Here is a 15,579-nt window from a genome sequence, read left to right as displayed (position 1 = left end):
TAATGGCATTTAATAGAGCCACCACAATGGGCATTTGAGCCACCGAGAAGTCAGCTGGCCACGATCGGGTCTGATGTGCACATCAAGTGCTCAGCCAAAGGCAATCCCACGCCAACCATTACCTGGATGATGAATGGAGAGCTGATTGGGGGTAAGAATGAATTTTCAAAATTGAACAGTAATGGAATATAAATAACTCTAAATGAGATCCACATCTGAGCAGTGATGCCAAACGTCAGTGTTATTGTTTCTGTACCCTGAACACCACAAGTTAGAATCATGGCATCTCCAGAATGTGGTATAAATGTGAATTACATTTACATTTACATTTACGGCATTTGGCAGACAGGGTCTTTTACTGAAGCTGCAATATACATTTTTTAAATGTGAGGGAATAGTTAGAAACATACATTATAGTAGAGTTTTCAGTATATTTCCACTGTATTTGTATATTTCTCAGCCATTTAAGGCTGTCCCCCACTGAGATCTGAATACACTCACTGCATATTGGCCTGTTTCCTTTTCAGATTCGCCCACAGCCAACAGGAAGGTGTTTGGTGACACCATTATGCTACACAATGTCCAACCCAATGACAGTGCTACCTACCAATGTGAAGCCTCCAACCCGCATGGCACCATTCTGGCCAACGCTAACCTCTTGGTTATAAGTGGGTATCATGTGGTGCGCTGCAACAAAAGGCAATGAATTAATTGCTCTAAAATTTAACACTCAGAATCGAATAAATATGTGCTTATATTATATCTTGCTAAATGTGTGCATTTGTGTTCGTTTTATTGTCATTTAGCATTCGCTCTGGTGCTTCTGTCTAGCATTTAAAAAAATCTAAATTATCACTTTCCACTGGAGCGGTTTAATTAGTGCACAATCATGCACCCTTTTTTTCAGACCTTGCTCCTATGGTTCTTACCAATAATTACCTGGAATATTCAGTGGTTCAGGGTAGAGATGCCACCATGAACTGTGAGGTCTTCAGTTCACCACCAGCCACCATCAAATGGTGAGTACCAAACCCAATGCTATTTCCGTCCATCGGTTCAAAGCAGCACCAGGACTGTTCCACAAACCCCGCTGTATGATTATTTCAGGACAGCAGTTGATGCTTCAAAGAATACAAATAGCAGGAGATTCTCAGTTTCGGACAACGGATCGCTGCTGTTTAGGAATGTTGTGAAAGAAGACGGGGGCCAGTACTCATGTCTGGCCTCCAATTCAGAGGGAGAAGCTGCCATCGTGGCTAGGCTAGATGTTAAAGGTATCTGAAATCTACTCCATTACTTGCTCCTACCTGTTGAAAGCTCAATGTTGAGCTGACATGCCACAAACCGAATTCCCTCTCCACAGATCCTACTGTCATTGTTAAACACCCAGAAGATCTGAAGATTATGAGAGGTGCAGTTGCCCAGTTCACATGCCACGCGTTCTATGACCCTTCTCTCAGGAGCGAGTTTGAAATTCAGTGGGAAAAGGAAGGGGAAGACTACTTGCTCCGAAGCACAGAGGATTCTGGGTAAAAACCATTAGGCTTTTGCAGAAGTGAGGTATGTCCCACGGTCCATTCAGCGAATTGTGGTCATTTCAGTTACAGGTACTACATAGATGACGGGATACTGCGCATTCTGAATGTCAGTCACAGTGATGAAGGGACGTACACATGCATTGGCAGAACCAACCTCGATCAGGACCAGTCCAAAGCATATCTGACAGTTTTGGGTACAGAATACATCGAATATCTTTTTTCTAATTGGCTTTTTCTTACAAAGACCAGTCTGTATCTGTGGACTGTATTTGTTTGTTGTATTTATATTTCGACACATTAATACCAACTAGTTTTATCATCATGCAAGGCCCCATTAGCATTTGCGTATACCTGCAGTGAACCACATACAGTGTGTAAAATGGTAAAACCAGTGTATACAGGTGCTCATCTGTGTCTTTTCTCTGGGCCTTGCTTCAGATGTTCCTGATGCCCCTGAAAATGTGGTATTGTCCGAGCCCAGAAACCGAAGTGTCAAACTGACCTGGCTGGCTGCAGATGATCATCACAGTCCCATAACTGGTACCAACACCTACTATTATTTCTCATGCATATGCTCATAAAGTGATGAGGAGATGTTCTGATAGCATAAATATATTCCTTAATGTTAACCTGGCTTAGAGATGGAGGTGGCGTTTTGTTAAAAAAAAGTTGCACAAGATCAAGTGCTTTAGATGTGACCCCCCCAATTAGATACCCAGTGCCTCATTGAGGCTGCTGGCGCTGAGGGGCTGATTAGGCTTCTGTGACTGCATGAGCAGAGTTCATCATCGAGTATGAGGAGGACAACTGGGAACCGGGGCGCTGGAAGGAGCTGCAGAGAGTTCCGGGGAATCACGACGCAGTGCTGCTCTCGTTACACGGACACATTAACTACCGGTTCCGAGTATCTGCAGCAAATGACATGGGGACAGGGCCTCCGAGCACTCTGACCGAAAGATGCAAGACCCCCTCCACAGGTTCGATCTGCTCTCTCGATTTCATGCAAAGAGTTACAAGTGACATACCATTTGATAACTGAGAAATGATTGTTTTGTGTGGACAGCACCGGACCGGAACCCGGACAAAATCAAAATTGAGGGCCACTTGCCAAATCAAATGGACATCAGCTGGGAGGTAAATTTTGCACAAAACCAGATACCAGTGCACATGGCTCTTTCTGGCTCAGCTCAAATATTTGGTATCACACATGCTCAAGCAATGGCCTAGCATTTACAGATTAGCAGTTTCATGAGTTTTTCCCAGGCATGAATTAGTAGCAAAGGTAGTACGTGATCAGTGAGTGATCGCGTCAAGGCGTTAATCACTTGACAATTTAAAACTCAATAATGTTTAGTCTTTATATATTATACAGTATATCAAATTATAATAATAATTTGAAAGTATGTTTTTTTGTTTCATATTTGATACTTTGGGCAAATATGATGCGCACAGCATCATCATCATGTTTTTGTTTTTTTCATGTGTAGGAAATGGAACAATTAAAGTGACAAATTGATATTCTGGGACCACAGATATGGAAAATTGATATTTGGGGACCTTCAGAACCCACCTCTTGAAAGATCAGACATGTTTATTAGCATAGAAATTATACTGCAGAAAAAAAATAAACTCATTCAAGTTCAAGCTAGTGTAGCTCCGGACTCAGGATAACAAGCATTTATAGTGTTGAGATGACTGACATTTATTAGAAGTTAACTAATATGACTAAGTGGCTTTGAAGCAGACCAGCATGATCAATGTTCCTTCTGCATCTCACAGCCGCTGTTGCCAATAGAACACAATGGGCCTGGCCTGGAGTACAAGGTGAGCTATCGCCGGTTGGATGTGCAGGACGTGTGGAGCGAGCAGATGGTGAAAAGGCACTCGTTTGTGGTGAAGAACACACCCGTGTTCGTCCCCTACGAGGTGAAGATCCAGTCACGCAACCAGCGCGGCTGGGCTCCAGACCCGAAGGTGGTGACGGGCTACTCCGGAGAAGACTGTGAGCATCCTGCTCTATTTTTGTTAGTCATTCTTTACATGTTTGCTTTTGACACTGTCATTGCATAAGAAGAGTCATTCTTTTTTTGCTTTGCTTTGTTATGTCTGAATGGTGGTGCACCAACATGATCAGAATTCTAATGAAGCATGAATTAATCATTTTTCCAACTCCCCCACATGTGTTGTAAAACAGGACTAATTTGGGCTCATTTTTATATAAAGTTATATTTTTTATGCTGGATACGCTGCATTTGAAATAACCCCCTCTTGTCTTCAGTCGTCTTTTGGCATTGTCTGAAAAATAATGGACCAGGTCTGGTAATTTTTCTTTCCCTGTCAGAGTATGTCAGCTGAATGCTAATTAATTGTGAATGTGAATAGATGTCTCAAGGGCATTTTCCTCACCACCTCCTTTGATAGTCTGTACACCCTAGGTGGTAATTATAATCATAAGCTAGTGAACCTGTCTGGTGTGTGTAGGCTTATATGTGTAGGCTGTGAATTTCGTCGTTTGGATCTGAAAACGTTGATTTGTACAGAGGAAGAAAGCCTTTCATTGTAGACTTTAAAAATGCTCTTGCAATGAAAGTGATCACTGGTACTGGTGGTCCAAATCCTTACAAAACCAGAATTATTTTCAGCAGATTTCAAGGCAGAAATCCTTCCTCTTTGCAAACAAACATTTCTGTATTAGCATCAGTGTGGGCATGAAGCGGAGATGCTGAACGTGTGCGATCTGTTCTCAGTTCCGATGTCTTCTCCTGACGATGTGACGGTGGAGGTGATGAATGCCACTGCGCTCCGGGTGAGCTGGAAACCCGTCCCCACCAGTGAGCTGCGCGGCCACCTGGGGGGCTACAGCGTGAGTGTTTACACTTCAGCATAGACCCCAGAGCCCGGCACTTTCACTGCTGCCTGCCGACACACACTTGAACCTGCTTCACCACCCCTCCTGCCACAGGTGCAGTGGTGGAGGACAAGCAGCCTGCTCACAGCTAAAAAAATCGCTGAAGATAAACAGTCTGTGAGAGTCCCCGGGAACCACAGTCGCACCATGATCCCGGGCCTGAAGCCGTTCTCTGAGTACAGGTTGAGCGTCAGTGTTTTTAACACCCGGGGTTCTGGACCTAACAGCCCCCAAGTGACTTTCAGAACTCCACAAGGAGGTTGGTCTTAGTGTTCAATACTATACTCTATATATATATATATATATATAGATAGATTTTTTTCTCAAGTTTCAACCCTTTGGCAGACATTTCTGTGATTTATAGTACTGACTTGTTTGTTGTGAACACAGTGCCAGAAAAAATACCAATTCTCAAACCAACAAACGCACAGAGGAACTCTATTACCCTGGTGTGGGCTCCACCCCTTGAATCCAATGGCGTTCTGATTGGCTACAGTCTGCAGTACCAACTGGGTATGTATTTTCATGGCTTAAACACACACCGTATTTTAACTCATGGCATTAGGTGCTTGTTGACAGACTCATGTTTGGTGCAGATTTGACCTTGTGTGACTGCTGAGAACATAATAACCTTTACAATAGAGAAATGAAGCAAATAATTCTCATTCATATCAGTGAGAAGTGCAGCAAGTGCTTATTTCAGCAAGAATGGGGAAAATGTGCAACTAGGATTTCTGGCTTATGGGGTAACCAGTGCTGTCTATGAAAGTTCACTAGGTGGCAGTGTTTCATATAAAATGTGTAAGACTGTTCATTGCGCTCTGTGAATGAGAAGCCTACTAATTCTATATCTAAACATTATTATAAGGAATAAACTGAAATAGAAATTAATTAATGGTAGAAAAGGCAACTTGGGGTTGCTGGTAAAGCAAAGGTGGTGTTTCCACACATTATGGCTCTGGAGAAATGACTGATGCAAATGTGTTGTGAGGTTTCAAGCACATTGTGGATTTTTTTGTTGGTAGTGAACGACTCTCTGGATCTGGACAAGCTGCAGACAGTGAACATCAGCAGCCCCGACATTACCCAGTGGGTTTTGGATGACCTGGAGGCTTCCAGCAGATACAAGTTCTTCCTGAGCGCCTGCACAGAGGTGGGCTGCGGACCCCATATCAGTGAGGAGGGCACCCTCCCTGCAGAACGTAAGTGGAGCAGGTGAAGCGTGGCTGCTGATGGAAGGGGAATCTCTCAGTCTTGTGTGTCTTGTTCTGATAAACATGTGGGTGATAAAGATCTGCTCCAGAGCTGGGTCTTCTCTGTTTTCCGTATTTCCCATCATATTTACTGGAATGAATTAGAGAACCAGTAAGTCTGTTAATGAGTGTTTGATTATTTTTTTAGAAATACTTAAAAAACATAGCTGACTGGTTGTAAACCTGTGAATCTGCTATGATAGGTGGTTTCATGCCCATTCAATTACACTGACACTTTCAATACATTATATTGGATGGATGTAGGACAATATAGAGCATTGACTGCCTATGCATTTTTAATGCAAACTCCAATCAGAATTGAGCATTTAGCCAGAACATGATAAATAGTGTTTATCATATATACAACAATATTGCACTGTATATAATATAATACGATCTGTTTACCCATTTCTCTAAAGATTTATTTACAACACCAGTGGTGGCGTCTACAGAGACCTGTATGTATTTGAATGTTTGGTGTGTAGATATATCTCCTTTGTGAAGAGTACATTAGAAAGACTGTCTAACTGGTTGGTAGTAGCCTAATTCTAATATCATTATAACAGAAGTGGTGCTGCTGTACTAATAATAGCTGCCATCTTTGTTAGAGCTACAGGAACTAATATACTGTAGAATTTATGCAGTACATGCATTCGGCAAGTACATTGTTAGGGGACTAATCATGTGCTACTAACTGAGCATATATATCATAGTTACTTGAAATGTGCTTTTTAAAACCACTGCAGTCTTTATATATGCATCCTGGCCTGGGGAAGCCTAATTAAGTCTAGTCCTAGTGTTGTAGGTACAGTATCACCTAGTTGTCTTCTAAAGTGTGTGACTCTTGGAACATGCAAAAAGATATAAAAAGTGTATTCTATTTGGATCTTGAAGGTTAAAGACATCCAGACCTAGAGGGCCAATTTGCTGTTCATGGATTAAGCCTAGCCCTAGAACTTCAATGAAATGCTATTTTGTCTAGGACTATGCTTATTCCATGAAACTGACCCATTGTGTTGTAATGTGTCCTTGTAGTTGATCTTTCCTCTTTTATTGAAGATTTAACCACAGCTACAGAACCGGGGTCCACAGAGATGAGTATGTTTGTGTGTGTTTTCAGTTAGCAAATGACTGCTTGATCTCAGATTAGTTATGGTTTTCAAGTTGATTCTTAATCATGCATAATTTCATCATGTTGCTTTATTATTGTCTGCAATAATAGTACACTAAAGGTTTTATTTGCACACTGGCCCTAAGTGCACATTTCACAAAGATGTGAAATCAAGCATATTCCTAAATGAATCTTTGCACGCTGTACAAAAATGCAGGATGTGGGAGGAAAAACAGAGTGGTTTATTGAAATTAGGGGGATCTTTTAATGAAGTCAGCATAGGTGCAAATTGATCATTTGAGCATAAGACATTTTAAAATCATATCTACTCTGTTTGCATTATTGTTGATTTCACTCATATCACTGTTGATGATGCCATTTCCACGAATGCCATCTCAACTTCTATAGGTCACTCTCCTCCTTCTCCTGCCTCTCTCCTCCTCATTTGCATTTAAAGCTAAAGACACTGGGGAAATCTCATTGTGGGTCTGGATCAAAGTGGCTGTAATTCTGCACCAAGGCAGAATTTTTTTAAGAGACTTCAGAAACAGTATTAGGGGACCACAAAGACCGATATAAAAGCAAAAAAATTATAATTTAACAGTAAAATAGAAAGAGTATTTTTGAAAAAGATTTTATGGGTTAAATGGATTCTGTTACAGTGATGAAAAAAGTTTTTTTTGCAAACAATATCGTAAACATCAATAATATTAACATTATAATAAAGTAACATTATTGCGGATCAGGACCGAAGAGAAGGAATGCTGAATTTGTCTCAGTCAAAGATATCATTGTCTGTCCTGGCAGACAAATGGAAGTCCTGGTTGTCCTGATTTCAACCATAAAAAAATAGAGCTTTGAAATCATTAAAGCATCTGACATGATTTTTTATACTTTTATACAACTTTATACTTTTTGTTTCTTTTGACTGTAATGTTTGTCCAGCAATTTATGAACTTTGTTGACTCCGTCTCTAAAAATCATGCTTTTTGGAAAGGAGGATGGTCCTAAAAGGAAGATAATAATGTAACTGATAACTCCCAGTAAAAAAAAACACCTGGACTGCTGTTATCATTGTTAAAATGTAAAACTATTTTTTTACATTCTGAACATGGACTATGACTATTCATCCTATTAGGGAAAACAAAAGTAAAATATCAGTCAGCTTATTTGGCTTATTTCTTCTATGCTTACACAGCGCTTCACTCAGCTTCAATTTATTATGAATGAACATGGCTGAGCACATTACACTTGGCTATTCTGCTTCGCCTTTCAGAGAGCGGGAGCTTAACTGTGCATGGCCACAATTGTATTCTCAGTATATTTCTATCACAAATTGACAACTCATTCTGAATTAGGAAGGTTCAACTAGTGGCGCTTCCTTGAAGAAGTTGGATGCCGGACAATCCCAGTTTTTTTAGAGCTGAATATTCCGTATGCCCTTTTAAAATATCCTCTACCTGAATTTCCCATGAGACATTTCTTCATTATAATGAAAGCATATGTAGACAGCTAACCTTTGCATTGTGTACGTGTGGAGCCATTGTGTGGGTTTGTTTGAAGAGCAGACAGTTTTACTACTTGCACATGTTAATAGTCAGCCTTATAGTCTTATTAATGGTACCAGCAGTGATCTCTGTTCTCTGCATTTTTCATGATTCTATTTAGTCATTCTGTTTGCTTTTATGGATCATCACTTGTGCGATCACAATTGAACCTACATTTCACACCTGTCTAGAGACTGAACATAAAAGGTGTACGTTTCCCTTTCAAATGCAAATTCACTTCCACACGAGGTGCACAGGAAGGTTTTGCTTAATATGCATCTGATTTAGGCTACCCCCTCCTGTACAAATGGCCTTTCGTTCTAATGTGTTCTTGAGAACAAGGTGTAGTCTTCTACTTTTTTGTGGTTTACGCATTTTATTCTGTTAAACTGTTTTAATTCAGTATAATGATCTGTGCACAGGATGGGCACATTAAGGCTGACTTTCTTTTCCAGGGCAACCATACTCTTCCACTGCTATCGCTTTTCCTGTCAATACAAGCCTTCCGACTTTAGGTACATATGAATATCAAATTCATGCATGTTCTCTTTGTTATTGTATCTATGAGTGTCTTTTAAGCTCCTCTGAAATTTCTTTCTGCTTTCTGTTGAATAATCAAAGTCCGATCAATAGCTCAGGTCAAATGAAGGCTTAAATGGATTGGTGACCATCGAGCCATGGGCAGATGTCCAATCAAATGAGCCTTCTTGCTATTTAAGAGTCAGATTGTCTATTATTATTATTATTATTATCATAATTACTTACTTATTCACTTACTTTAATTAAACCCACAAGTTATTTGATGTAAAGCTATCACTAAGACCAGAAATATACAATAGAAACCTGGGAACTTTTGACAGGTAGTGTATATTTCACTCTCTGGGAAATACGGTCTGTCCTGTCATAACTAACAGCTCCTGCTCTCTTCTCTCTCTGTCTGTTCCTTCAGCTCTTTCGAATGTAAGATACTCTATCAATGACACATTTGCAAAAATCAGCTGGACTGTGGAGGAGAAGAGGCGGGACTCAGAGCTGTACATTGCATACATGAATCACCGTAAGCTCTTAGCGCTTCTCCCTGCCGCTGTACATGGAACCGTCTACTGGTGCCCAAATCGATGTGCTAAAGCCTCCTGGCTTCCTGCAGGTGACGGTAAATGGAAGATGTCAGAGGCCATAAACGCGTCTCAGACTTTCCACGTCATTGAGGGCCTCAGGCCTGGGAGTGTGTACACAATTCGCCTCCAGGTCAGCCACTGGCTTGATAATTCGTACATTGTTGAAGAAGTAATCCAGACCAGTGGGCAAGGTGAGAGCCATGGTGGTCTGAGTAGATGTAGTACATTATACTGTTTTTTTAGCGCTGTCTGTCCTCTTTGTTTTGTTTGATTTAAATGTTATCCTTGCACTACACTTTATGTCGCCCAGTTTGCTGATGCTGCACACATTCACTATAAAGGAAAGTGAAGTAAAGTGATTGTCATTGTGATACACAGCACAGCACACAGTGCACATGACAAACTCATCACCCTTAGTGAGCAGTGGGCAGCCATGAAAGGCCCCCGGGGAGCAGTGCATGGCTTCATGGGGGCCTGTGCTCAGTGGCATCTCAGTGGAACCTTGGCAGTTTGAGATTTGAACCAGCAACCTCCCCAATTATGCCACCGCTAGGCCACCACTGTCCCACATATGTCAGTATGTAATTTGAGCACCAAGTTCTGGAGAAACCTGTTTTGTTTTATTATGTACCGTCTAACAAGTATATAGCTGAAATGACAATAAACTTGAACTTGATCTTTATAAAATGAAGTGTGGCCAGGCACATTGTTGGTGAGTTTCTAGTGGGTTTTGACCAACAAAAATCAAATCTATAGTCAATGGCACATTATTAAACGATATTTCTGTGGGAGAAATGGGAGGGTGCACACCACTTCTGATGGACCTAACAATACAATGTTACAATCAAAACATGTTTGTTTTACCAGGTAAAAATTCCATCACACCTTGCCTTTTAAAGGCATGCTAGGACAACCTCTGTCCAGCTTCTGTGATGCTGAACAGTATGTTTTTTCTGCTGCAAAAATAATCAGATCAAAATACAAAATAATTTTAATATATTTGAGATTAATGATTACACTTCTTTAGAATATAATGATTAAGAACTACTAAGTGTCATATTTAAGTGTTTTAATGTTTATATATTAACTTTTTTGTTGTTTTTTAGATTCATATCTACGCAATGCAGGGGCTTCATCTAAAGGCTGGTTCATCGGAGTGCTGTGTGCGGTGGCTGTCCTCACCCTACTGGCCCTGATCGCCTGCTTCGTGATAAGGAACAAAGGAGGAAAATACTCAGGTTCGAGCCATACTGGTGACCCCGTTCTAAGTGTATGGGTCTACTGAGTCATCAAGCTTCTGGCCAGAGGGGCCGAGCCCCTTTAAGCGCAGGGTCGCTAAATGCAAGGGGTTCAGCTCTCTCTCTCAGCATGTAGGCAGCGGTGGCGCAGACCTACGTTCCGGTCACACTTTCTTCACTCGTTTCTTTATCTGGCAGCCATGCCACAGCCGCACTGCTTATTACCAGGCGTGTCAAGCAGACAGGCCGAGATCAGCTGCCTTTGTTTTGCCGTCTTCACCTGTGGCTGCCTGACGCTTCTTCCCGGGCCCTTTTGTGTTTTCATCTCAGCCACACAAAGACGTACCGATCGGCCTTGCCTGCCCGTCTGGCCGCCTGCTGGTGTTGTTGACACAGAGCACTGAATATTTCATCACTGCTGGATTTTTCCTCACACCAATCAGTTGCCTTTGCAAAACTCCTATTTTTGGCTCATTTGAAACTCTTTTATTTTTTAATCATATTTACTCAGAGAATTGGAGGAGAGTTTATTCAAAGAAAACAGAGACTTTGAAGTGGAGAAGAAAAGATGTGACCCCATTGTTTTTGCTCTTGGTAAATAATTTCGCGCTCTACCATGTAACCAGGTGCTGACTGCTAACAAACATCTGCTGAACTTGACTGCAGAAAGTTCAAGAGGCCTACTACACACATACCCACCATACCTCCACCGCTGTCTCCTATGAAATTCTCGTATTAAGACATTTGAACGTCATCAGGATGACAGAATGAAAATCTGCAGAAATGTATTGCACAGAGCAGACCGACGCCAGAGTGAAAGATATCAGGGCTCTGATGGTGCAGCTGATATCAGCCTTGCCGCACAATGCAAGCTGAGTAGTGCTGATATTAATAGTAGAGAAAGTAAGGAAACTGTTTTTTTTTGTTTGTTTCTGGATGGTAGGTCAAAGACTCCCAAAAAGCTACAGAAGGAAAAAGCTGAATCCCAGTATATTATAATGAGAACATATTTCTATTTGGCTAGTTTTACCATTGTTTTATTATTTGTATGGCATCTTCCAAAGCATGGAAGGAAGAATTTGTTCTGAATTTGTTCATAATGCCCAATTCAGAAAGTTATCTGGTGAATTTCTTGGTGACTTGTTTGATGGCTACAACATAGTACATATGAAAGGGTATCACAGTCACTGCATTTTCCTGAATATACATTACTGGCACGGCCGCCATAGACACCTGAGGGGACAACGACCCGGAAGTAGTCACTCCGTCCCTGACTACTTTTTGGCCTCATCCTCCAATGTACCTGTTCAACCCCCCATTTGACCCCCGCTGCCTGACGCCTCTACAACCTGCCACTTTTAAGTACGTGATAATGCTAGGTTTCTCTGCCTCCTCACGTGCAGAGTCTCCTGCCGCAGAGCCATCTCTCGGAGGGAACCACTCCCCACGAGTTCTCACATCCTCGCTCTCCTTCTCCTGCGGCTTCCCTGCTGTATCACAAACGGCTTTTCTTGTAACCCTCAGTTTTCAGCCCACCTGTGTCTTAGTTGATAGAACCTAAGAAAAAAGCCAACTATAATGCATATTTAAAACACCCTGCAGGCACTGGTAATAAATAAATTGCAACTGAAACTAGAATGTGTTAGTAATGATAAGTAAAATGTTTCCTTCCTTTAATCTGACCTATAACCTGTACAGTTAGTGGATAAAATATAAAGTGGTTGAAGCACCATTTAATTGAGGAATTTATATTATTTCTTGTTTGACCTGTATCATTGATTAGTAGGATGTTTGCATTGCCTTTGGAAGTTTTGTGTCAATAATGTTCTTTTTGTAAAATAATTAATTTTCTCCCTACTCTGCTCTACAGTAAAAGAGAAGGAAGAACGTCAACCGGATGTGGAGTCAAAGGGCACGAATGAGGATGCCTGCGAATATAGGTACGCTGACCTCATCTGACCTTTTCCCCAAATAACCTGTTGTGATTTTTGAGGCTGTCTGTTCATATAACTCCATGTTGTCTTCACCTCACATGCATGCATACGTGGACCATGACAGAAATCAGAGTTTTCACCAGTTAATGGCCTGAGTCGTTTCTCAGAGTATGTAGTTTGAATGTGGTTGTATCGTCTATAGTTCATAGATGTCCTTGTCCTTGTGCTTATGCATGGGTGTGGCTTCCCTAGCACATTTTGATAGAATGCTCAAACTCATGCTCATCACATGGCTTCAGTGTATTAAATCTGCAAGCACAAGCAAAAGCATTTATCACATGATCACAGAGAACACCCCAGGTCAGTAATATGTTTCCATCTCATTGCACTAGCAAATCAGAGAATAAGGTACACTGGTCCATCTTGAGCAGAAAATTATGTCTGGTGAAGTTCTTGAAGCTGCTTCTCTTGCGCAGTAAAAGGAGAAATAAGTAGTAATATGTCTGCCTTAAGCCTGTCTAAAGCTTGGGCAAAAATGAGACATGAATGCAGAATGAATATAGTGCCGTAAATGCATTCAGAATACTTTAAGAATATATAACGCACATATTTTGTATTTACATGTATACATTTGCTTTAGCAATACTTTTGCTATATATAGGACTATATATGAAAAATAATTGTATTCTAAATACAACCTTTTAATATGTAATGTGGACTGAACACAGACATTTCATATTCTGACAACTGACAATGAGAAAACAATATTTATTTGCAAGTCCCAGTGGCTTCCTCAACAGTGTAAGACTTGCATGTAGATTTCCAGACACGTTGGGCAGATTAGATCTTCAGCAGGGATAGAGCAACTAAAACCCATGACTGATGGATTCTTTTCAAACAAACATCAGCAGCGCAAGTTGCTGCCCTGAGGGGGAACCATGCGTTGGCTGTACACAGTAAGTACACTGACATCTGGATGCTAAGAATAATACACCCTTGTAAAAAACCACACAAAGGGTGTGGGTTTTTTGTGGTGACCTTGTTTTTTTTCTCTCTCCAAAAGTCACCTGAAGGCTGGCAGAGTGCCGGCTTTTAAATTGGCATCTAATCTCCATTTGCTCCCGTGTCATCCAGAGAGAATTGGTTGGCCTGACAGGCTGTTTGTCTGATGGTGCAACCGTCCGCCCACCACCCCCATCCCACTCTTCTCATCCCAAAAAAACATCCCTGCCAGCGTCTGCAGGGACTCTTAATTTCCGCAGGCCCTCACGAAGCCTTAGCAATTAGCAATTACCAATTAGCGATGTGCAGCAAATGGAGCTTTGCCCGGCGCCTTAACATGACACCTGTACCGTGTTTCACAGCGACAGTGATGAGAAGCCACTGAAGGGCAGCATCCATTCGCTCGACTGCTCGGACAACAAAGAGGACGAGAGCGGGGACAGCCTGGTGGAATATGGTGACGGGGATGATGAGTTCAATGAGGATGGCTCCTTTATCGGGGAGTACTCCGGACACAGACACCGGGGGTCAGCGGAGATGAGTGGTCCCACGTCATCTGTCGCATGAACATGGGCTTTATGAAAGGACAATTAGTTTTTTTTTTCCACATCAAGCACACTCACGATTGCATTGCTATTTTTCATAGATAAAATACTGCAGTGAAATGGACAATATATTTTGTAATGTTTTTAGTGAACTACTGAAAGCATTGATAGATGTTGTCCAAATGAAGGCCATCCACAAAAAGACATGAACGACTAGGGACCAGGGACAAATCAGCCGAGCTGTTTATCTGCAGGATTGTGTTTGAATAAGTAAAATTAGACCAAAAATTCTGTTCTGCCTGACCTATTATTTTTTTTTAGATTTGCCGGCACTGGCCAATGTTTGTTACATAGGTTACATTTACAGCTACTCTATGAAGTGTCTGCAAAGAAAAAATATATATTTGTAGATATTCAGCCTCTTATTTGTGCCTGCCTTTATTGTTTTTAAATTGTACATACTGTAAATAACTAATTGTAATCCATTTTCTTTTTTATTGTAAAGACTCAGGATGCCTTTGCGATTGATATGCATCCCCACAGATTTAATTTCCCGATGACTTACATGCTGTATTTAGGATAAGCTCCATTGAAAATGTGGGGCATGTTGAATTATTTTTGGTTAATGCTGTAGGTATATGGAGTGACTTATGGACACTGTTACTAGGCAAACAGATTGACTATTCAAAGTTTATTGTGGTATGCAAATCTTAGGAATTACATGTATGTATTTATTTATTTTACAGTGCCGGAGTAGAATTCTACACTCACAATTCTATTAGCACTTAAATAATTTACATGATCCTAACATCAGTAAAAGGCTCTTTTCTATTACTGATATTATTTCAATAAGTTCAATAGTGGCCATACATGCATTTAACAGCAGATAAATGTTTTATTGCTAAATAAAACTGAAAATAGTGGTCCTGATTATCTGTTTTCATTTATTGATGTCTGGTTTTATCACAGAGCCTTATCATTTTTAGGTTTGCAAGTCTACCTAGGATTGGACGTGTTGTTTCAGAGATTCCGATGGAGAAATGGTGAGCAGAATATTGCTTATCATTATAGGGGAGGTTGTAGCCTAGTGGGTAACACACTCGCCTATGAACCAGGAGACCCAGGTTCAAATCCCGCTTACTACCATTGTGTCCCTAAGTTGCTCCAGGGGGACTGTCCCTGTAACTACTGATTGTAAGTCGCTCTGGATAAGGGCATCTAATACATGCCGTAAATGTAAATGTAAATAGGCATGTTCATGATCATTCATATGGACGCTCAAATCATCAAAATACAACAACCAGACACAGAGTAGACACAATGAGGACACGTTTAACATGACAGTTGAACACAATCAGTGAATCAGGAACACGCACAATGAACAT

At 41.0% G+C, this 15,579-nt stretch overlaps 1 protein-coding gene across 14 annotated transcripts in view; it reads left to right on the top strand.

The window, feature by feature from the left end:
* The window catches only part of chl1a (cell adhesion molecule L1-like a), a 46,455-nt gene extending 31,330 nt beyond the window's left edge, over positions 1-15,125 (top strand). For 8 of the 14 annotated variants that reach the window (XM_028993108.1, XM_028993103.1, XM_028993109.1 and 5 more), the window contains 22 exons: positions 17-151; positions 528-668; positions 908-1,019; positions 1,108-1,274; positions 1,364-1,529; positions 1,602-1,732; positions 1,977-2,078; positions 2,318-2,515; positions 2,602-2,672; positions 3,318-3,540; positions 4,286-4,401; positions 4,501-4,705; positions 4,837-4,959; positions 5,472-5,648; positions 6,119-6,157; positions 6,735-6,797; positions 8,813-8,872; positions 9,307-9,414; positions 9,505-9,666; positions 10,582-10,713; positions 12,584-12,653; positions 14,012-15,125. In XM_028993108.1, the coding sequence (XP_028848941.1) occupies positions 17-151; positions 528-668; positions 908-1,019; positions 1,108-1,274; positions 1,364-1,529; positions 1,602-1,732; positions 1,977-2,078; positions 2,318-2,515; positions 2,602-2,672; positions 3,318-3,540; positions 4,286-4,401; positions 4,501-4,705; positions 4,837-4,959; positions 5,472-5,648; positions 6,119-6,157; positions 6,735-6,797; positions 8,813-8,872; positions 9,307-9,414; positions 9,505-9,666; positions 10,582-10,713; positions 12,584-12,653; positions 14,012-14,216 (2,906 nt within the window). In that variant the 3' untranslated portion in view covers positions 14,217-15,125. Of the gene's footprint in view, positions 1-16; positions 152-527; positions 669-907; positions 1,020-1,107; positions 1,275-1,363; positions 1,530-1,601; positions 1,733-1,976; positions 2,079-2,317; positions 2,516-2,601; positions 2,673-3,317; positions 3,541-4,285; positions 4,402-4,500; positions 4,706-4,836; positions 4,960-5,471; positions 5,649-6,118; positions 6,158-6,734; positions 7,307-8,812; positions 8,873-9,306; positions 9,415-9,504; positions 9,667-10,581; positions 10,714-12,583; positions 12,654-14,011 lie in introns of those variants that run through there. The other 6 variants (XM_028993111.1, XM_028993112.1, XM_028993113.1 and 3 more) reach the window with 6 other exon arrangements.
* The last annotated feature ends 454 nt before the right edge of the window (positions 15,126-15,579 follow it).

The sequence above is a fragment of the Denticeps clupeoides genome, chromosome 10 (assembly GCF_900700375.1).
Source record: "Denticeps clupeoides chromosome 10, fDenClu1.1, whole genome shotgun sequence".
NCBI lineage: Eukaryota > Metazoa > Chordata > Actinopteri > Clupeiformes > Denticipitidae > Denticeps > Denticeps clupeoides.
Note: the sequence above shows the minus strand (reverse complement) of the source record. Positions and strands in the feature narration are given on the sequence as shown.